Genomic DNA, 24,273 nt, shown 5'->3' with positions numbered 1-24,273 from the left:
ATACCAAATTGTACAGCAGAACCAAGAAGGTCATAATCTCTGGGTTGCTACTTGAGCCGAGAGCAAATTGGCACAGAGTTGAGAGGATTAGAGAGTTGTTCGCATGGATCAAAGACTGATGTGGAAGATGTGGATTTGAATCTGTGGGATGTTGGCCCCAGTATTGGGGAAGGAGGGAACTGTTCCGACGGACCAGACTCCACTTGTACCCGGCTGGGACCAGACTCCACCTGAACCCGGCTGGGACCAGACTCCACCTGAACCCGGCTGGGACCAGACTCCACCTGAACCCGGCTGGGACCAGACTCCACCTGAACCCGGCTGGGACCAGACTCCACTTGAACCCGGCTGGGACCAGACTCCACTTGAACCCGGCTGGGACCAGACTCCACTTGAACCCGGCTGGGACCAGACTCCACCTGAACCCGGCTGGGACCAGACTCCACTTGAACCCGGCTGGGACCAGACTCCACCTGAACCCGGCTGGGACCAGACTCCACCTGAACCCGGCTGGGACCAGACTCCACCTGAACCCGGCTGGGACCAGACTCCACTTGAACCCGGCTGGGACCAGACTCAACCTGAACCCGGCTGGGACCAGACTCCACTTGTACCCGGCTGGGACCAGACTCCACTTGAACCCGGCTGGGACCAGACTGCAGGCAAACTGTATACATCACTACATGATATCTGTTATACAAGAGCAATAATACCCATTGTAGAATAAATGGCCTGGAGCTGGATTTTGATCACAAGTTACTACATTAGTCACATCCAATATGAACGTGCAGCATTTTATAAAATAATCTGTTCTGACAATATTGGTACAAAGAGATTAGCGAGTGGCCAATCTAATGAACAGTGAACTGTTTCATTATGTACAGGCATAATAATATTCAGCTGTTCCACACAGATTACCCAATGTGTACAGTCTTACTGAATAAGCAAAACATATATATTTAAACCAATGGTATCTTACAGCTTTTTTATGTCCTTTCAGTTTTAATTGAACAGGAAAAACTCTCATTCACGTCACTTCCAAGATAATGAAGTCAACAGTGAAAATAAAATAACCCACTCCTAAAGCAATTATCTAGAATGTTTCATAAAGAGGAGACATTTATAGAATTCAAATTTTATTATTTTTCTTCATAAATCATGTAGCTACTCTCTCACTATGTCAGTGGTACAGAGCCCTGGTGACACCACACCTGGAGTATTGTGTGCAGTTTTGGTCTCCAAATTTGAGGAAGGACATTCTTGCTATTGAGGGAGTGCAGCGTAGGTTCACCAGGTTAATTCCCGGGATGGCAGGACTGTCATATGCTGAGAGAATGGAGCGGCTGGGCTTGTATTCACTGGAATTTAGAAGGATGAGAGGATATCTTATTGAAACATTATAATAAGGGATTGGACACGCTAGAGGCAGAAAACATGTTCCCGATGTTGGGGGAGTCCAGAACCAAGGGCCACAGTTTAAGAATAAGGGGTAGGCTATTTAGAACGGAGATGAGGAAAAACGTTTTCACCCAGAGAGTTGTGAATGTGGAATTCTCTGCCACGGAAGGCAGTGGAGGCCAATTCTCTGGATGCTTTCAAGAGAGAGTTAGATAGAGCTCTTAATGATAGTGGAGTCAGGGGATATGGGGAGAAGGCAGGAACAGGGTACTGATTGTGGATGATCAGCCATGATCACATTGAATGGCGGTGCTGGCTCGATGGGCCAAATGGCCTACTCCTGTACCTATCCAGGACGGAAAGTTAAAGAAGGGATAAGAGAGTAAGGTAAGGTAAGGTCAGGTAACTTTGGGATTGGTTTGAGAGGAGGGGAGGTGAATACAGAATTAAAGGTGTTGTATTTCAATGTGTGCAGGATAAGAAATAAAGTGGATGAGCTTGTAGCACAGTTACAGATTGGTAGGCATGATGTTGTGGGAATTACAGAGATGTGGCTGCAAGGGGATTGGAGCTGGGAGCTGAATATTCAGGGTTATACGTCGTATGGGAAAGACAGACAGACAGGTGGACAAGGCGGGTGAGGCAGCTCTGTTGGTAAGGAATGAAATTCAGTCCTTTGCGATGGGTGGCATGGGATCAGTAGATGTAGACTCATTATGGATAGAGTTGAGTAATTATAAGGGTAAAAAGACTCTAATGAGAGATATCTACTGACCCCAAACAGTAACCAGGATATAGGGTACAAGTTACATTAGAATATACAATTGGCATGTAAGAAAGGCATTACTACGGTGGTGATGGGAGATTTCAATATGCAGGAAGGTTGGTACTTGACCCCAAGAAAGGGAATTTCTAGAATGCCTCCGAGATGGATTCTTACAGCAGCTTGTGATAAAGCCCACCATCAAAAAATGAAACTCTGGATTTGGTGTTGTGTAATGAACCGGATTTGACAAGGGAACTCGAGGTAATGGAACCACTAGGAGGTAGCGATCACAATATGATAAGATTCATCCTGCAATTTGAGAGCGAGAAGGTGAAATCAGATGTGTCGGTATTGCAGTTGGGCAAAAGGGACTATGGAGGCATGAGGGAGAAGCTGGCCAAAGTTGAATGGAAAAGGACACGAGCAGGGATGTAAGTTGAACAGTAATGGCTGGAATTTCAGGGAATAATCTGGAAGATGCAGGATCTTTTCATTCCAAAGAAGAAGAAAGATTCCAGGGGGAGAATGAGGTGACCGTGGCTGACAAGGGAAGTTAAGGAATGTATAAAACTACAAGAGAAGGTGTATAACTTTGCAAAGATTAGTGGGAAGCCAGAGGATTGGGAAGCTTTTAAAGAACAACAGAATGTAACTAAAATGTCAATACGATCAGGAAAGATGAAATAGGAAGGTAAGTTAGACACTAATATAAAAGAGCATAGCAAGAGTTTCTTCAGTTATACAAACAGTGAGAAAGATGTAAGAGTGTGTGTTGGACAGCTAGAAAACGATGCAGGAGACGTGATAATGGAGAATAAAGAAATGACAGAGGAGTTAAAGAACTTTCTGCAACAGTCTTCACAGTGGAAGACATCAGCAATGTGCCTGAAATACAAGAGAGTCAGGGGGTGGAAGTTAGTGCAGTGGCTATTACTAAGCTGGAGGTGTTTGGGAAGCTGAAAGGGCTGAAGGTGGATAAGTCACCTGGACTGGATAGACTGTACCCCAGGGTTCTGAAAGAGGTAGCTTTAGAGATTGTGGAGGCATTAATACATAGATAGATAATACATAGCATCTGTGATATTTCAAGAATCACTAGAGTCAGGAGTGGTTCTCCAGACAATTGGAAATTTGCCAATATTACCCCCACTGTACAAGAAGGAAACAAAGCAGAATATTGGGAACTATAGGCCGGTTAGTCTGACTACGGTGGTTGGTAAGATTTTAGAGTCCATTATAAAGGCTGAGTTTACGGAGAACTTGGTTCATGATAAAATAGGTCAAAGTCAGCACTGCTTTGTGAAGGGGAGGTCTTGTCTGACGAATCTGCAGGAATACTTTGTAGAAGTAAACATCAGGACAGACAAAGGAGAGTTTGTGGATGTTATTTAACTAGATTTTCAGAAAGCCTTTGATAAGGTGCCACACGTGAAGCTGCTCAGGAAGATGAGAGCCAATGGTATCAAAGGGCAGATACCAACATGGATAGCAGGTTGGCTGGATGGCAGAAGGCAAAGAGTGGCAATAAAGGGGGTATTTCTGGTTGGTTGCCAGTGACTAGCAGAGTTCCACAGGGGTCGGTGATGGGGCCGATACTCTTCACGTTGTGTATTACTGATTTGGATGAGGGGATTGAAGGCTTTGTGGCCAAGTTTGTGGATGATACGGTAATAGGTGGAGGGGCTGGTAGTGTAGAGAAAGTAGATACTCTGCAGAAGAACCTGGACAGGTTGGGAGAGTGGGCAGAGAAGTGGCAGATGCAATGCGGTGTAGCAAAGTGTGGAGTCATGCATTTTGGTAGCAGGAATAAAGACGCAGACTATTTTCTAAATGGGGAGAGAATCCAGAAATGGGAGGTGCAAAGCAAGTTGGGAGCTGGTGCAGGATTCCCTCAAAGTTACTCTGCAAGTCAAATCGGTAGTGAAGAAAGCAAAAGCAATGATAACATTTATCTCAAGAGGGCTAGAATACAACATTAGGGATGTGATGCTGAGGGTCTATAAGGCACTGGACAGGCTGCATTTGGAGCAATTCTGGGCACCATATCTGAGGGAGGATGTGCTGGATCTGGAGAGGGTACAGAGGAGGTTTACTAGAATGATCCCAGGAATGAGTGGGTTAACCTATGATGAGCGTTTGTCCGCACTGGGCCTGTACTCGCTGGAGTTTAGAAGAATGAGGGGGGACCTCATTGAAACGTACAGAATAGTGAAAGGCCTGGATAGAGTGGATGTGGAGAGGATGTTTCCACTAGTGGGAGATTCTAGGATAGACACAAAAAGCTGAAGTAACTCAGTGGACAGGCTGCGTCTCTGGAGAAAAGGAATGGGTTCATTCTCTCCAGAGATGCTGCCTGTCCCGCTGAGTAACTCCAGCTTTTTGTGTCTATCCGTGGTCTGACGGATCTGTTCCTGTACTGTTCCATGTTCTATGTTTTGTTCTGTGTGTAGTCACTCTGCCTGGATTCACCACGTTCTCTGATAACATGATTCAGATAACAAAACCATTCTCTGTGTTAAAACATCAATGCTCAGATCTCTGCAAACATCGCCCTCTCACCTCATCACCTCTTACTTTTGATACCTAACGCAGGAAATAAGGTGTTGACCTATCCTATCATTGCTTCTCATAATCAGACAGTTTGGGCCGAATGGCCCGTTCCTCTGCTGTCTCCGAAATATCTTACCTTCCATAGAGAGAAACAGCTGCAGTTCTGAAAAAACAAGAAGCAGGAACATGACAGTGAGTGAGGCCGGCAGCAGGTTCCACGTTGTGCATAAACAGTGTACAATTCACACGGTGCCCTCTGGATTGAGACACTGAGCTGGGAGGTGGGGCACAAGGACCCCACATTCACCAGGGCTAGAGGAGACGGTGATGAAGATAAACTCTACCTGCAACTGTCCGCAAGGACACTACACACCGAGACTTCCTCCAATAACCTTCCCCATGTGCCGAGGCTTGCTCTTCCTCCACCCTTTAGGCAGTGAATCCCACAGCCTTCACATGGGTTGTGTGAAAGGGATTTCCCTACTTCCTTTCTGCACCATCTGCTGTGGCTCATTGAGGTTTTCTCCTCTCGCCTCGTTCTCAATGTTGAGGTTCAACAACTCGAGTCGTAACTCCAGCTGTCCATGTGGTGCAGAGCTGAGGAAACCACCAGAGGAGCCTTCAGTTGGCCCAGTCGTATACCTGTGGGTTTTGTCACACCGATGTGGAATACACAACAGTGCCATTTGGGCTCTGACGCTAATGTTTATACTTGATCAGCCCTTTCTCAAACAACAAGACCTGGTCGTTGCTCGGAGAGAGCTTGTCTCTTCTGACCATGACCGGCCATTGTACTTCAAAGACACCTCCATGATTCAAGATAGACACAGAATGCTGGAGTAAATGGGCTAATAATGGGAAAAAAGCTTATACTTAAATTTTGGAAAAATGCGCCCACACGAACAATAAAAATGTGGATATCAGATATGTTTGAAACACTACATCTGGAAGAGATGAGATTCCTCTTAGCAGGCAAAGCAGACCAATTCCAAAAGACGTGGTGTACGTTTTTGAACTATTACAAGCATGAGGTGCAATAGTAATTTTAAAAATAAATAAATAAATAAATAAATAAATGGTACCAGGATCTGGCAACAAAAACAACAACAAAAACAGACTTGGTTGGTAGTTCCCTTTCTGCGGAGTTTAATGTTATAATAGAGCGATTGTCTCTCTTTTCCTTTTCCTTCTTTTCTAAGGTCTACTTTCTTTCTTTCTTTACTTCCTTCTCTAACTTCTTTTCTAAGGGGCTTTTTTTTCTCAACACTCTCTTGCACCTTCACGACTCTTGCGCACTTTCCTTACTTTCTTTACTTCTATCTTTTTCTTAAAGCTTAAAAAATGAAGCGGTACAAAAAAAATGTATTAAGACATATGTGTTGTGTATTAGTGTAACTTACCGTAATTCTAATTTTTAAAAACATTTTAAAAAAAGAATGCTGGAGTAAATGCGGGACCGGCAGCATCTCTGGAGAGAAGGAATGGGTGACGTTTCGGGTCATTGAAACATAGCAAATTAGGTGCAGGAATAGGATATTTGGCCCTTTGAGCCAGCACTGCCATTCAATATGATCATGGCTGATCATCTAACATCTGTACGCAGTTCCAGCTTTTTCCCCATATCCCTTAACTCCTTTAGCCCTAATAGCTAAACCCGACTGTCTTGAAAATATCCAATGAATTGGCCTCAACTGCCTTCTGTGGGAGAGAATTACACAGATTCACAACTCTCCGGGTAAATTATTTTCCTCATTTCAGTTCTAAACGGCCCACCCCTTATTCTTAAACTGTGACGCCTGGTTCTGGACACCCCCAACATCGAGAAAAAAATTCCTGCATCTAGCCTGTCCAATCTTTTAAGAATGTTATATGTTTCGATAAGATCACCTCCCATCCTACTAAATTCCAGTGAATACAAGCCCATCATTTATTCATGTGTGTATATATTTATATTATGGTATATGGACACATTGATCTGTTTTGTAGTAAATGCCTACTATGTTCTGTTGTGCTGAAGCAAAGCAAGAATTTCATTGTCCTATCAGGGACACATGACAATAAACTCACTTGAACTTGAACAGTCGACCCATTCTTTCATCATACATCAGTCCCGCCATCCCGGGAATTAACCTGGTGAACCTACGCTGCACTCTCACAATAGGAATAATGTCCTTCCTCAAATTTGGAGACCAAAACTGCACACAATACTCCAGGTGTGGTCTCACCAGGGCCCTGTACAACAACAGTAGGATCTCCTTGCTCCTAAACTCAAATCCTCTTGCAATGAAGGGCAACATGCAATTAATTTTCTTCACTGCCTGCTGTGCCTCATTGCACCTCCCCTTTTTTATAATCTGACATCATACTGACAATATTCTGCCTTCCTGTTATTGCCACCAAAGTGAATAACCTCACATTTATCCACATTGTACTGCATCTGCCATGCGTCTGCCCACTCACTCAACCTATCCAAGTCACCCTGCACCCTAATATCATCCTCATCGCAGCTCGCACTGCCACCCAGCTTTGTGTCATCTGTAAACTTGGAGGCGTCACATTTAATTCCCTTGTCTAAATCATTTATATACATTGTAAATAACTGGGGTCCCAGCACCGAGCCTTGCGGCACCCCATTAGTCAGTGCCTGCCATTCTGAAAAGGACCCATTAATTCCTACTCTTTACTTCCTGTCTGCCAACCAGTTCTCTATCCATGTCAATACCCTACCCCCAATACCATGTGCTCTAATTTTGCACTAATCGCTTGTGTGGGATCTTGTCAAAAGCTTTGTGAAAGTCCAGATACACCACATCTACTGGCTCTCCCTTATCCATTCTACTTGTTACATCCTCAAAAAATACCAGAAGATTAGTCAAGCATGATTTCCCCTTCATAAATCCATGCTGACTTTGACTGACCCAGTCACAGCTTTCCAAAAGCGTTGCTATAACATCTTTAACAATCGACTCCAGCAACTTCCCCACTACCGATGTAAGGCTAACTGGGCTATAATTCCCCATTTTCTCTCTCCTTCCTTTCTTAAAAAGTGTCTCCCCTCCAGTCCACCGGAACTGATCCAGATTTGAGCGAACATTGGAGACCCTTCTTCCAACTGCGAGTCAGGGGACAAGGAAATGAGAGATAAGGAAGGGTGAGGTGTGAAAACGAGAGATAAAATGAGATGCAGTTCAAGGAAAATGTAGAATAGACAATAGACAATGACAATAGGTGCAGGAGTAGGCCATTTGGCCCTTCGAGCCTGCACTGCCATTCAATATGATCATGGCTGATCATCCCCAATCAGTGCCCCGTTCCTGCATTCTCCCCATATCCCCCGACTCCGCTATCTTGAAGAGGCCTAACTAGCTCTCTCTTGAAAGTATCCAGAGAACCTGCCTCCACTGCCCTCTGAGGCAGAGAATTCCACAGACTCACTACTCTCTGTGAGAAAAAGTGTTTCATCGTCTCCATTCTAAATGGCTTACTCCTTATTCTTAAACTGTGGCCCTTGATTCTGGACTCCCCCAACATCGGGAACATGTTTCCTGCCTCTAGCGTGTCCAAATCCTTAACAATCTTATATGTTTCAATGAGATCCTCTCTCATCCTTCTAAACCCCAGAGTATACAAGCCCAGCCGCTCCATTCTCTCAGCATATGACAGTCGCGCCATCCCGGGAATTAACCTGGTGAACCTACGCTGCACTCCCTCAATAGCAAGAATGTCCTTCCTCAAATTAAGGGACCAAAACTGCACACAATACGCCAAGTGTGGTCTCACTAGGGCCTTGTACAACTGCAGAAATACCTCTTTGCTCCTATACTCGACTCCTCTTGTTATATAGGCCAACATGTCATTCGTTTTCTTCACTGCCTGCTGTACCTGCATGCTTACTTTCAGGGACTGATGAACAAGGACCCCCAGATCCTGTTGTACTTCCCCTTTTCCCAACTTGACACATTCAGATAATAATCTGCCTTCCTGTTTTTGCTACCAAAGTGGATAACCTCATATTTATCCACATTAAACTGCATCTGCCATGCATCTGCCCGCTCCCCCAACCTGTCCGAGTCACCCTGCATTCTCATAGCATCCTCCTCACAGTTTACACTGCCACCCAGCTTTGTGTCATCTGCAAATTTGCTGATGTTACTTTGAATCCCTTCATCCAAATCATTGATGTATATTGTAAACAGCTGCGGTCCCAGCACCAAGCCTTGTGGTACCCCTCTATGCACTGCTGGCCCCAGCACCGAGCCTTGCGGTACCCCACTAATCACTGCCTGCCATTCTGAAAGGGACCCGTTAATCCCTACTCTTTGTTTCCTGTCTACCAATTTTCTATCCATGTCAGCACTCTACCCACAATACCATGTGCCTTAATTTTGCCCACTAATCCCCAATATGGGACATTATCAAATGCTTTCTGAAAGTCTAGGTACACTACATCCACTGGCTCTCCCTTGTCCATTTTCCTAGTTACATCCTCAAAAAATTTCCAGAAGGTTAATCAAACATGATTTCCGCTTTGTTAATCCATGCTGACTCGGACCGATCGTGTTACTGCTATCCAAATGTGCGGCTATTTCATCTTTTATAATTCACTCCAGCTTCTTCCCCACCACCGATGTCACGCTAATGTCCTTAATTCCCTGTTTTCTCTCTCCCGCCTTTCTTAAAAAGTGGGATAACATTAGCTACCCTCCAATCCACAGGAACAGATCCTGAGCCTATAGAACATTGGAAAATTGTCACCAATGCATCCACGATTTCTAGAGCCACTTCCTTAAGTACCCTGGGATGCAGACCATCAGGCCCTGGGGATTTATCAGCCTTCAGTCCCATCAGTCTATCCAACACCATTTCCTGCCTAATGTGGATTTCCTTCAGTTCCTCCGTCACCCCAGATCCTCTGGCCACTACTATACCAGATAATTGTTAACCAGGAGAATGTGACAATGAACCATACGGAGATAAGGTTTAATCAGGGGGACAGTCAGACTGGTTGGAGAACTCGGAAGGTGGGGGGGGGGAGGGGCCGGATGGTCTGCATCCCACGGTACCTGGCCAATCGATCCAGATCCTGCAATTTTTCACAACCATCTTCAAAATCACTGTGTATCATCAGCAAACTTGTAAATCTTGTCCTGTATGTTCTCATCTCATTGATGTAGATGACAAACAGTAACGGACCCAGCACCGAACCCTGAGGCACACCACTAGTCACAGGTCTCCAGTCTAAGAAGCAACCTTCCACCATCACCCTCTGCTTCCTTCCATGTAGCCAATTTGTTATCCATTCCACTATCGCTCCTTGGATCCCATGCGATCTAACATTCCAGAGCAGCTACCATGCGGGATGTGTCAAACTACGGAGCTGTGATCAAATGTAACGTTTATGTGAATGTTAAATTGTGTACAAAATATAAACATTTTATAAACCTTCTGAATGCAATAACACGGCACCATATCTTGGCTCTCACCTTTAATCATTTTATCTTCTTTTCTGTGCAACATTATATTGAAAGCAGCAGCCGTAACCACGAGGGCCACAAACAACCAGAAAACCAGCAGCCAAGGGTTGGTTTTAGGAAAGAACTCATCTACACAGGTGAATGAAAATAGATTAGTAACAGCAACAGGAAGGAACTGCAGATGCTGGTTTAAACCGAAGACAAACACAAAATGCTGGAGTAACTCAGTGGGTCATGCAGCATCTCCAGAGGGAAGAAAGTCAGATTCAGATTTTTCATGCCTGCTACTACTGCACCGCAGACACGGGGCTGTTATTCTAAACATATAAATCTCATTTATACACAGTAAACTCAATGCCGATCTAATGGAGATTACACGGGTGAATTAAATCATCGGCTATGAGTGTTTATACTGATGTCGTGCCTTGCGAAAGAAGGGATGCACTTTGCAAAGTGGTCAATGTGTCTGGTCATGTTAATGTGTTTGGTGTATGGACAGTTAGATATCAGTGGCAGCGCAAAGCGGAGAAGAGGCCAAAGATCTGGACACAGATGTGATGGTGGAGGGTGGAGAGGAGACAGTGGACAGGTGTGGCCACAGATAAAATGTGTAGGAAGGAACTGCATATGCTGGTTTATTCACAAAATGCTGGAGTATCTCAGCGGGTCAAGCAGCATCTCTGAAGAAGGGTTCCAACCCGAAACATCACCCATCCTTTTTTGCCAGAGATGCTCCCTGACCCGCTGAATAATTCCAGCACTTTGTGTCTATTTGTGGTCTCAGATAGTTCTGCAGTGAGAGACCCTCTGGGCACAAACAAGAAAAGCTGCGCCATGGGAATGAGACCCAGAGCAGTACAGTGCTGGTGGGTCCACGCAAACGTTAATGCCTTTAGCGCAGTGAAAGGTCGTTCAGAACTCGCTTTTGTCAAATGTTTCCCAGGTTCCCACATATCTGATATCTGGAGATGGGCCTCTCGTGTTTTCCCCAGTGTTTTACTCCATATGTAACAGGAATACCTGTTCACAGAATCACTTGTGACATCGATGTGACTGTGGACAGTGAACATCCCGCTGGGGTCCTCAGTAAACAATGTGTCAGACCGTTCTGTCACATCTTGTCCACTCCCATCCAGCCACCATATGTCCGGCTTGGGAAACCATCCATCCGACTTACACACCACACGTACTCCTTGTGTGGTGCTTTCCTCCAAGCGGATCCAGGGCCGGAGTCCAAATCCTGCAATCGAAATGTAATCGGTAAACACGATTGTTACAACTTGGCGGCGCGACTCACCCGTTGCAGCGGCCCCTACAGCCTGTCTGTCTTTTTTTTATTTTTTGTCTAGGTAAATGTAGTGTTTGGTGTTTTTTAATACTGGTTTTAAATGTGTATATGTGGGGGGCGGGGGGAAACTGTTTAAATCTCTTCCCTGTCCGGGAGACCCGACCTTTTCCCTGTCGGGTCTCCGTTGTCGTTGGGGCCTAGCACCGTGGAGCGGCCTCCAGCCTGAACGACCCGGGGGCTCGGGAGACTGCGGAGCTGCGTACTAATCACCATCCTGGGGCTGGCCGGCCTCGGAACGTGGGGAGCGGTGGTGACTCGCTGCTGAGACTCGACTCCTGGGGCTCGGAGGCTCCAGCAACGCAGCCGCAGGTCCGGTGGACCGGGACATCGGGAGCTCACGGGTCCGGGGGGAGAGAGAGACCGCTTCCCGGAGCTCCCGCAACGCGACTTCTCCAGCCCGTGTCGCGGGGTTTGGAACGACCTGGAGCGGGGTCATACATCGCCCGGCGCGGCTTCATGGCCGTGGGACATTCCAGCGCCCGCCGGGGGCTCCAACTTCGAGACTTCTAGACCAGGAGCAGGGCCGTAAATCGCCCGGCACGGCCTAAAATGGCCATGGGACTTATCATCGCCCGCCTGGGGCTTCGACATCGGGAGAGACATGGAGAACAGGGGAGAGAAAATACTTTGCCTTCCATCACAGTGGGTCCACTGTGATGGATGTTTGTGTGAACTAAATTGTGTGTATGTCTAGGAATTGTCTTTGTTTGTATGGCTGTGGAAACAGAATTTCGTTTGAGCCTCACTGAGGCTCAAATGACAATAAAATTGTATTGTATTGTATTGTATTGTATTGTATTGTATTGTATTGTACACATGTATCTCGCCACGAAAGGGCTTTCCGTCCGTGTGCTGGGTCAGTGAGCAGCAGATGATGCCGGGGCATGAAGAGCCACAGAAACAGCAGCGGTGGGAACACCAACGGATAGGTCACCGGGTACCCCCACGTTACCGCCCCATCACCTCGTTGTCACCTTCCCCTTCAGCTAACAATCATCCGTTCTACATTCTCTCCTTGAACCGCGTCCCCTTTGATTTATATTTTTCACACCTTACCCTTCCATATCTCTACACTCCCTCTCCCATGATTCCCAGACTGAAGAAGGGTCTCGACCCGAAACGTCACCCATTCCTTCTCTCTACACATGCTGCCTGTCCTGCTGAGTTACTCCAGCATTTTGTGTCTACATTCGGTGTAAACCTGCATCTGCAGTTCCTTCCTACACACAACCTCACCGTTGCCATTCCGTTCCGGGCACTGTCAATCCTTGAACTTCCCAGTAAAATGCCAGTGTGAGGGGCTGCTTACTGACATTCCCGGTGTAAACCTTGATGTAAACCAGAGGGACTCACCTTCAACCTGCAGCCGCAGCGCCTCCTGCTGACGGGACGTGGGGGTGCTGATGGAACACGTGTACATTCCAGCATCTGATACTTTGACCCTCTTCAGTTTAAGCGAGGCGTTTCCATGGGGAAACTCTTCCCGAAAGAGTTCCGTCCTCCCTCGATAAGCCTCGTCCTGCACCTCAGCTCTGTCCTGGCCGCTGGTGTATAAATGTACCGGTGACTCCGGGCTCGTTGTAAACCATCGGACCTCCAGAGCGTCCAGTGATGTATCCGGTACCTTCTGACATTCCAATAGGGCATCTTCACCCACCATGGCCACCACCGGATAGTCCGGCACAATCACATAGAACTCCTCTAGAAAATACAATGGTTAAACTTCAGAATATTTGTAGAATCTTTCGTTCTGGCGATTTCAAGAAAGTAAATGTGATTATTTTGTTATAGTTTGGAACTCTTCCAAATATCATTGGTCTGGACATATTGCTCATATGAAAGAATCAATACATAATGAAACCTGCTGCCATATATTTTACACCTGAAACCTCAACTATTCCTCTGCCTGACCCAGTGAGTTGTTCCAGCATTTTGTGTCTGCCTTCGGTATAAACTCGCCTCTGCAGTTCAATAGCCATATATTCTTGTGTACTTTCCTTTCCCACCAATTAAACAGGTCAGGGGTACACAGAATACACTGCCTTCACTCTCCCACACACCAAGGAATCAAGCAGGTTGAAAAATGTCCTTTAAAGAACAAATCTGCTGCCCTTCCCCAGTCTGTGACTGTATGTATTCCCCAGACACGCAGCAATGTTGTACACTTTGATCCATAATCTGAAATGCCCCCCCCCCCCCCCCTCCGTCAACTTGGTTCAGAGGCAAATGGAGATGGGCATTAAATGCTGGCATTGTCAGTAATGCCCATGTCTTGTAAATTAATGCCATTTCAGAGTGGAAATTGTTTAAACACAGATTCACATTTAAACACAATTGTGATTCGAATGCAGCCACAAACACTGAACAAGAAATGTTTCTGGATTCACTTCAAATCATTCATGACTTTGTAAACCCAATGAAAGCCTGACTTCTCCTCCACTTGAGAGTCACTTCAGTAGCAGAGCTCACAATATGAGCTGACACTTCAGTGACCGTTGCAGGTGGGGTCTGGTTCAAGATACTCTGAATCCAGCACTTGTGGTGGAATGGAACAGCTCAGAACATTATTTAATGAGCAAGGAGTTCTCCCAGGGTCCCGGCCAACATTCCCCCACCAAGATACAGACTCTCTACACATGACTGAGTACAAATGGCAGACAGGTTTGCATGGACAGTTGGATTATCTTTCCTTGAAGTCAATTTGAATCTGTTAACTGAAGATTCACGCAGGATATTGAGAACTGGGTAACCCAGATAAGAACTGATCATCAGTGTGATGTGAGGTTTAAATATTTAGGAGAGAAATGGTGAATTGGGAAGCATGCAGTCTCTTCCCAGCTTTAAGTGCTGGAACTGTGTGATAATGAGAGGAAAGAACCCTGTGGATGGTGGAAATCGGAAACGGGAAATGCCAGCTAGTGTGTGAATGGCAAGTACAGGCCTGATGTGTCCAGACTCTACAGTAACACACGCCACATGGAGCTGTGTAGTAGAGGCTGCTGAATGCCATGGAAACAGACAGTATAATAATGTAAATAGATCCTTCATGGAGAGAGCAGATTGGGAGAGGTAGGAAAATGGTTGGTGCGACTGTTCAATTGGAAATGGCCAGCATATAATTAGAGTCATAGTCGTAGAGTGATACTGTGTGGAAATAGGTCATTCACCCCAACTTGCCCACACTGGCCAACATGTCCCAGCTACACTAGTCTCACCTGCCCGCCTTTGGTCAATATCCCTCCAAACCTGTCCAATCCATGTACCACACCTGTCCTATCCATGTACCACACCTGTCCTATCCATGTACCACACCTGTCCTATCCATGTACCACACCTACCCTATCCATGTACCACACCTGTCCTATCCATGTAACACACTTGTCCTATCCATGTAACACACCTGTCCTATCCATGTAACACACCTGTCCAATCCATGTAACACACCTGTCCTATCCATGTACCACACCTGTCCTATCCATGTAACACACCTGTCCTATCCATGTAACACACCTGTCCTATCCATGTAACACACCTGTCCTATCCATGTAACACACCTGTCCTATAGATGTAACACACCTGCTCTATCCATGTAACGCACCTGCTCTATCCATGTAACACACCTGTCCTATCCATGTACCACATCTGGCCTATCCATGTACCACACCTGATCTATCCAGGTAAGAATATAGAAATTGAAGAGTATTTGCCAACCTGAGCACATCCCAACAGGCGTCAGTAGACATTTGGTGCCAAGGGAAGTGTCATCACGGTTGTGATGCAGGAAGCCAAATGTACAAGCTCACACAGGCAGCAACGTGATAGCAACAAGATATTTGCTTTCAGTGACACTGCTGAAGGACAAACAATATTCAGGCAGCCGAACACGTTCCTCTTCAGGGGACATGCTCTTCAGGTCAACAGTTTCATCACAACTAAAGACAGTAGCTAAAACAGAGCAGCATCATCAGCCTAAAGCTGTGCTCATGGCTCAGAAAGGGCTTTGAAACTACCATGTCCGACTTGACCCACGCGGCTGCTGACTGTCCAGTTTCCGCCCAGTCTCAACTCATGCAAGACTAGACCGAGTGTGCAAACTACTGAACATGGCACGATTGACTCTTGCAGTGACTATTCCACAGCTTACCCATCATTGCTGTCTGGAGAAGTAGGATCAGTACAATCCTGTGTCTTCCCTTCATCTTGGGATGAAATCACGGCACAGTTTGTCTTGAAGGGAGAAAGCCGATTAACATTGAATAAAAGGAGCTTCACTAGAGTATTGACATGAATATTATTCATAGTAAGGATTTAATTTGCTGTTATTTTAACTGGTACATCCATTCACAAGAAATCAGTTATCGAGATTAGCAAAAACATACACAAACTGAAATTTCACTCACGAAAATTGCACTGCTTAATTCCAGGACTGACATTTTAGTGAGGAGAGAGCTGGGGGCGGGGGGTGGAGAGAGCTGGGGGGTGGGTGAGGAGAGAGCTGGGGCGGGTGAGGAGAGAGCTGGGGGGGGTGAGGAGAGAGCTGGGGGGGGGTGAGGAGAGAGCTGGGGGGTGAGGAGAGAACTGGGGGGGTGAGGAGAGAGCTGGGGGGGGGGTGAGGAGAGAGCGGGGGGGGTGAGGAGAGAGCTGGGGGGGGTGAGGAGAGAGCTGGGGGGTGTGGGGAGAGCTGGGGGGGGGGGGTGAGGAGAGAGCTGGGGGGGTGAGGAGAGAGCTGCGGGGGGTGAGGAGAGAGCTGGTGGGGGGGGGGGTTGAGGAGAGAGCTGGGGGTGGGGGGTTGAGGAGAGAGCTGGGGGGGGGAGTTGAGGAGAGAGCTGGGGGGGTGAGGAGAGAGCCAGAGAGGGAGCGGGGGGGATAGCAGTGGACAATGCTGTAATATCTCCATTGTGTTGAGCTGCAGTGAGAAGTCAAGGTACAGAGGGGAGACTGCAGATACTCGAATCAGGAGCAACAACAATCTGTTGGGGGGGGGGGGGGGTAAAGGGGAGAAGAATTGTCCATGGTTCAAGTCGAGACAAACATTAAAACAAAGAGTGGAAGGGAAGATAGCCGATGTGCATAGGAAAGAGGGAGGGGTGAGACAGGACCCCCTTAGTGGGCTGAGAAGAGGTGAAAGTTGATGAGCAGATGGGGAGGGGAGAGTGACATCACTGGACGGTGATCAGCAGGAACACAGAGGAACCAGTGCCGGAATGTGTTACAGAAGGGCACTCATATGGAGAGGTGAAGGAAGGGCTGATAGTAGCAGCTGGGGGAGAGGATTCGGTGGGTGAAATGTGGGAAGTTGGCAGATGGAATCAGGAGGGGAGGAAATTAAACTGGGTGATGAGGAAATGGAGGGGCAGTTTCGGGAAAGGCGATATAAATGGAATGAAGGGAGGTGGTTAGGATGGAGGTCGGAAACACTGCTGTGAGGGTTACCTGATATTAGAATGTGGATGTCCATTCCACTGTGGGCAACGCATGGTCAACGAGGTCAACACAACATGCTGGAGAAACTCAGCGGATGAGGCAGCATCTATGGAGAGGAACAATTCAGACTGAAGAAGGGTCTCGAGCAGAAACGTCGCCAATTCCTTCTCTCCATAGATGCTGCCTCACCCGCTGAGTTTCTCCAGCATTTTGTGTCTACCTTCGATTTTACCCACATCTACTGTTCTTTCTTGGACAACGAGGTGTTGCCTCTCTAGTTCTCATTGCACTATCCTACATCCAATGGACAATTTACACTTATACCAAGACTATTAACCAACAACGATTTTGGAGTGTGGATCTCGGTGAAACCCCACGTGGTCACGGGGAGAAGGTACAAACTCCGTACAGACAGTAACATAGAAAATAGGTGCAGGAGTAGGCCATTCGGCCCTTCCAGCCTGCACCGCCATTCAATATGATCATGGCTGATCATCCAACTCAGTATCCTGTACCTGCCTTCTCTCCATACCCCCTGATCCCTTTAGCCACAAGGGCCACATCTAACTCCCTCTTAAATATAGCCAACGAACTGGCCTCACCTACCTTCTGCGGCAGAGAATTCCAGAGATTCACTACTCACTGTGTAAAAAAATGTTTTCCTCGTCGCGGTCCTAAAAGATTTCCCTCTTAGTTACTAAGTTACAGAGAAAGGTTGAACAAGTTAGGGCTTTATTCTTTGGAGCGCAGAAGGTTAAGGGGGGACTTGATAGAGGTTTTTAAAATGATGAGAGGGATAGACAGAGTTGACGTGGAAAAGCTTTTCCCACTGAGAGTAGGGAAGATTCAAACAAGGGGACATGACTTGAGAATTAAGGGACTGAAGTTTAGGGGTAACATGAGGGGGAACTTCTTTACGCAGAGAGTGGTAGCTGTGTGGAATGAGCTTCCAGTGAAGGTGGTGGAGGCAGGTTCGTTTTTATCATTTAAAAATAAATTGGATAGTTATATGGATGGGAAAGGAATGGAGGGTTATGGTCTGAGCGCAGGTATATGGGACTAGGGGAGACTATGTGTTCGGCACGGACTAGAGGGGTCGAGATGGCCTGTTTCCGTGCTGTAATTGTTATATGGTTATATGGTTATCCTTAAACCGCTTGTTCTGGACTTCCCCAACATCGGGAACAATCTTCCTGCATCTAGCCTGTCCAACCCCTTAAGAATGTTGTAAGTTTCTATAAGATCCCCCATCAATCAGTACAAACCGAGTCTATCCAGTCTTTCTTCATATGAAAGTCCTGACATCCCAGGAATCAGTCTGGTGAACCTTCTCTGTAATCCCTCTATGGCAAGAATGTCTTTCCTCAGATTAGGAGACCAAAACTGTACGCAAGACTCCAGGTGTAGTCTCACCAAGACCCTGTACCCGTAGTCAGGATCGAACCCGGGTCTCTGGCGCCGTGAGGCAGCAACTCTACCGTGCCGCCGATGTAGAGGAAGCTCCTCCTTTCCCCACCTATACAGCTTTTACGGTTTCGGCAGGAGTTTAAAAATCAGATCTGTTTCTTCCCACTCTCGCATCTCCGGCCGCGCTCGGTGTTCGGGTGTTCGCCGCCGGCCCAGAGTTTCACACAGTGGAGCATCAAGTTCCCTTCTTGCAATCGCGGCCACATCCCGCCCGCCCGCCCGTCACATACAGAATGTGACCACTGGGATTAAACAAATCCCGGTGACCGGCCAGCTCTCCCGATGTGTCACCGACAGCCCCCTCCCTCCCTCCCTCCCTCCCTCCCTCCCTCCCTCCCTCCCTCCCTCCCTCCCTCCCTCCCTCCCTCCCTCCCTGACCCGCACCGGCTCCCGAGCGACCAGACTTCGGAAACCTACCGCGGCCTGGGACCGAGCCGTGCCCGGAAACCTACCGGGGCCTGGGACCGAGCCGTGCCCGGAAACCTACCGGGGCCTGGGACCGAGCCGTGCCCGGAAACCTACCGGGCCCTGGGACCGAGCCGTGCCCCGGGGGCAGTGGGCCGGGCCGGGCCGGGACAGCGGGGATTCCCTTTCACCGAATGCCGCTGGCAAACGGGTGAGTGATCGATCGCTTTGTCCCAGCGGCTCCGGCGCCGTGAGTTGTCCCGGAGACCCCACTCACCTGATCAATCCCCGGCCGGCGCGGCCGCTTCCCCTCCCTCCCTCCCTCCGGCCGGGACCCTCCTTACCCCCGGGGACCGAGTCTGTCACCGGCGCCCAGCAACAGCGCGGAGTAAAGTAACCGGCGTCAGACAGAGCGCTTTCTTCAGCCTGGAGTCCGGGACTCCCGCAGGGGAACAGCGGCCGCCGGGGGAGACAGAGACAGAGACAGAGAGAGGTTGAAATCCTCTCAAGTTTTCATCAAATGGAAGCCAGAAATGGAGAAAGTGAAACAGGGTGAGGCTTCCTCAATGCGGGCCGGAGTCTTGCTGGTTCTTGTTGATCACGGGCTGCGCAAACACCTCATCAAGTCAAGTCAAGTCAAGTCTATTCGTCACATACACACACGAGATGTGCAATAATATGATAAGTGGCAAATGCTCGCGGACTTTGTTCAAAAACAAACTACAAACACAATGGAACAGAATCAGTTGCATATTTGTGGGAGAAATAAAGAAAAAATCAGCAATGTTAAAAAGACACCACACAACAGTAAATTGGGACAGTAAGTTAGTCCCTGGTGACACAGGAGTTTACTGTCCTAATGGCCTCTGGGAAGAAACTCCTTCTCATCCTCTGTTTTCCCAGCATGGCACAGCAGGATAGTAAAAGCTTCTTTAGGTATGTGAAGAGGTAAATATTAGTTAAGACCATAGTTGGACCCTTGAAGACTGAAAAAAGTGAATTTATTACGGGGAACAAGGAAATGGCAGATGAGTTGAACAGGTAATATTCTCAAGATCAGAACTTTAATATTATTGTATTATATGCTGTAAGTCTGTAACAGATAGTTAAATAAATTGCAATATCTAGCAAAAGACCAAGTCTTTATGGAGAAGATCAGTTGCTAGCTGGTACATTGGCATATCATCATCAGTAGCATCATCATACTCCTCAGATTGTAACTCTGAACACCTTGTTTTTCCTCAACTTTTCAATGTTGGCATTGTAAACTACAAGTTTTTGCTCTTCAAACCACACATGACATGCCTTTCTGCCCACTACTTTCCCATTAAGAATGTCTTGTAGATCATCACATTTGGAGTAGTCCAAATTCAGATCAACTCTGCGAATGCTGTCTCAATCAGTCTCTTTTGCTGGACATTTGGATTGACAATTTTGCATTTCTTCTTTGGAGACATCTGTTTAAAATGTAAAGAAAAAAAAAACACTGAACAGCATTAACAGAAACAAGTTATTATTTGCAGTTTTCGAAAAAAGGTAGAAATGATACCTTTAGGCACAATACATCTGACTAAAACTGGAGTCTGGATATTTAGTATGTAAATATTGATCATGGATAGACAATAACACAAAATATAGATTTAGATGTACTTATGACATGAATTTGCAAAAAATAATGAATTTGATTATTTCTGGAATGTGATCGATCGGAATGTTGCCGTTGCCATAAATATAAGCCCATATCGGCAGGCACGACATGGCCGATTCGTATGGGGGCTAAATAACATTTTTGCTTCATAAGATTAAAATGAAATAAGTTAAATCTTTCATCAGGATAAACATTTCTATTGCTGTTAGACCTGTTCAATATTTTCAGTATTTTGGAGACATAGAAAATAGGTGCAGGAGGAGGCCATTCGGCCCTTCGAGCCAGCACCGCCATTCAATGTAATCATGGCTGATCATCCAACTCAGTATCCTGTACCTGCCTTCTCTCCATACCCCCTGATCCCTTTAGCCACAAGGGACACATCTAACTCCCTCTTAAATATAGCCAATGAACTGGCCTCAACTACCTTCTGTGGCAGATAATTCCACAGATTCACCACTCTCTGTGTGAAAAATGTTTTTCTCATCTCGGTCCTAAAAGATTTCCCCCTCATCCTTAAACTGTGATCCCTTGTTTTGGACTTCCCCAACATCGGGAACAATATTCCTGCATCTAGCCTGTCCAACCCCGTAAGAATCTTGTAAGTTTCTATAAGATCCCCCATCAATCTTATAAATTCTAGCGAGTACAAGCCGAGTCTATCCAGTCTTTCTTCATATGAAAGTCCTGACATCCCAGGAATCAGTCTGGTGAACCTTCTCTGTACTCCCTCTATGGCAAGAATGTCTTTCCTCAGATTTGGAGACCAAAACTGTACGCAATACTCCAGGTGTGGTCTCACCAAGACCCTGTACAACTGCAGTAGAATCTCCCTGCTCCTATACTCAAATCCTTTTGCTATGAATGCTAACATACCATTCGCTTTCTTCACTGCCTGCTGCACCTGCATGCCTACTTTCAATGACTGGTGTACCATGACACCCAGGTCTCGTTGCATCTCCCCTTTTCCTAATTGGCCACCATTCAGATAATAGTCTACTTTCCTGTTTTTGACACCCAAGTGGATAACCTCACATTTATCCACAATATACTGCATCTGCCATGCATTTGCCCACTCACCCAACCTATCCAAGTCACCTTGCAGCCTCCTCACAGCTAACACTGCCCCCCAGCTTCGTGTCATCCGCAAACTTGGAGTTGTTGCATTCGATTCCCACAATGTTGCATTTATTTCAGACTTTTTACCATATAACCATATAACAATTACAGCACGGAAACAGGCCATCTCGGCCCTACAAGTCCGTGCCGAACAACTTTTTTCCCTTAGTCCCACCTGCCTGCACTCATACCATAACCCTCCATTCCCTTCTCATCCATATGCCTATCCAATTTATTTTTAAATTATACCAACGAACCTGCCTCCACCACTTCCACTGGAAGCTCATTCCACACCGCTACCGCTCTCTGAGTAAAGAAGTTCCCCCTCATGTTACCCCTAAACATCTGTCCCTTAATTCTCAAGTCATGTCCTCTTGTTTGAATCTTCCCTTTTCTCAAAGGGAAAAGCTTGTCCACATCAACTCTGTCTATCCCTCTCATCATTTTTAAGACCTATATCAAGTCCCCCCTTAACCTTCTGCGCTCCAGAGAATAAAGACCTAACTTATTCAACCTATCTCTGTAACTTAGTTGTTGAAACCCAGGCAACATTCTAGTAAATCTCCTCTGTACTCTCTCTATTTTGTTGACACCCTTCCTATAATTGGGCGACCAAAATTGTACCCCATACTCCAGATTTTGGTCTCACCAATGCCTTGTACAATTTTAACATTACACCCCAGCTTATATACTCAATGCTCTGATTTATAAAGGCTAGCATACCAAAAGCTTTCTTTACCACCCTATCTATATGAGATTCCACCTTCAAGGAACTATGCACGGTTATTCCCAGATCCCTCTGTTCAACTGTATTCTTCAATTCCCTACCATTTACCATGTACGTCCTATTTTGATTTGTCCTGCCAAGGTGTAGCACCTCACATTTATCAGCATTAAACTCCATCTACCATCTTTCAGCCCATTTTTCCAAATGGCCTAAATCACTCTGTAGACTTTGGAAATCCTCTTCATTATCCACAACACCACCTATCTTGGTATCATCTGCATACTTACTAATCCAATTTACCACACCTTCATCCAGATCATCGATGTACATGACAAACAACAAAGGACCCAACACAGATCCCCGAGGCACCCCACTAGTCACCTGCCTCCAACCCGACAAACAGCCATCCACCATTACCCTCTGGCTTCTCCCATTCAGCCACTGTTGAATCCATCTTGCTATTCCTGCATTTATACCTAACAGTTGAACCTTCTTAACCAACCTTCCATGAGGAACCTTGTCAAAGGCATTACTAAAGTCCATATAGACAACATCCACTGCTTTATCCTCGTCAATTTCCCTAGTAACCTCTTCAAAAAATTCAAGAAGATTAGTCAAACATGACCTTCCAGGCACAAATCCACGTTGACTGTTCCTAATCAGACCCTGTTTATCCAGATGCTTATATATATTATCTCTAAGTATCTTTTCCATTAATTTGCCCACCACTGAAGTCAAACTAACAGGTCTATAATTGCTAGGTTTACTCTTAAAACCCTTTTTAAACAATGGAACAACATGCACAGTACGCCAATCCTCGGGGACTATTCCCGTTTCTAATGACATTTGAAATATTTCTGTCATAGCCCCGGCTATTTCTACACTAACTTCCCTCAATGTCCTAGGGAATATCCTGTCAGGACCTGGAGACTTATCCACTTTTATATTTTTCAAAAGTGTCAGTACTTCTTTTACTTTGAAACTCATAGTATCCATAGCTACTCTACTAGTTTCCCTTACCTCACATAATTCAATATCCTTCTCCTTGGTGAATACCGAAGAAAATAAATTGTTCAATATCTCCCCCATCTCTTTTGGCTCTGCAGATAGCTGTCCACTCTGTCTCTCCAATGGACCAATTTTATCCCTCGTTTTCCTTTTGCTATTATAGCTGTAGAAACCCTTTGGATTTACTTTCACCTTACTTGCCAAAGCAACCTCATATCTTCTTTTAGCTTTTCTAATTTATTTCTTAAGATTCTTTTTACATTCCTTATACTCCTCAAGCACCTCATTTACTTCATGCTGCCTATAATTATTATAGATCTCCCTCTTTTCCGAACAAGATGTCCAATTTCTCTTTAAAACCAGGGCTCTTTCCAATTTTTACTGTTTCCTTTCAACCGAACAGGAACATAAAGATTCTGTACTCTTAAAATTTCCCCTTTAAATGTCCTCCATTTCTCTTCTACATCTTTCCCATAAAACAAAATGTCCCAGTTCACTTCTTTTAAATCATCTCGCATCTCATCAAAGTTAGCCTTTCTCCAATCAAAAATCTCAACCCTAGGTCCAGTTCTGACCTTCTTCATAATTATATTGAAACTAATGGTATTGTGATCACTGGACCCGAGGTGCTCCCCAACGCATACCTCCGCCACCTGTCCCGTCTCATTTCCTAACAGGAGGTCCAGCACTGCCCCTCCTCTAGTAGGTACCTCTATGTATTGCTGCAAAAAACTATCCTGCACACATTTTACACTCCTGGAGCCTTTTCCATGACTGCATATGGCCACAAGGCAGTAGAGGTTTTAAATCAGGGTTTTCCCTCTCCTAGATGGACTGCCTTCCCAGGCAGACGAGCCCCATCTGCCCGAGACTAGCAATGCAACACCTCCACACCTTGCCCCTCCAATTCTATCACACCTGAAGCAACGAAATACTGGA

General features: G+C 46.2%; 1 protein-coding gene across 1 annotated transcript in view; it reads right to left on the bottom strand.

Annotated features, from left to right (window-relative positions):
* Positions 1 to 17,043, bottom strand: part of LOC116990070 (butyrophilin subfamily 1 member A1-like) — a gene marked incomplete at its 3' end in the record, with an annotated part of 338,852 nt that extends 321,809 nt beyond the window's left edge. The window contains exons 1-3 of the mRNA XM_033047603.1: positions 16,970 to 17,043; positions 15,681 to 15,763; positions 12,890 to 13,237 (exon numbers count right to left, since the gene is read on the bottom strand). Coding sequence (XP_032903494.1) covers positions 12,890 to 13,237; positions 15,681 to 15,735 — 403 coding nt within the window. The remainder of the gene's footprint in view (positions 1 to 12,889; positions 13,238 to 15,680; positions 15,764 to 16,969) is intronic.
* Between the last annotated feature and the right edge of the window lie 7,230 nt (positions 17,044 to 24,273).

Source organism: Amblyraja radiata, chromosome 30 (genome assembly GCF_010909765.2).
Source record: "Amblyraja radiata isolate CabotCenter1 chromosome 30, sAmbRad1.1.pri, whole genome shotgun sequence".
Classification (NCBI taxonomy): Eukaryota; Metazoa; Chordata; class Chondrichthyes; order Rajiformes; family Rajidae; genus Amblyraja; species Amblyraja radiata.
The sequence above is the reverse complement of the archived record's forward strand: the minus strand, read 5'-3'. Positions and strand labels throughout refer to the sequence as shown.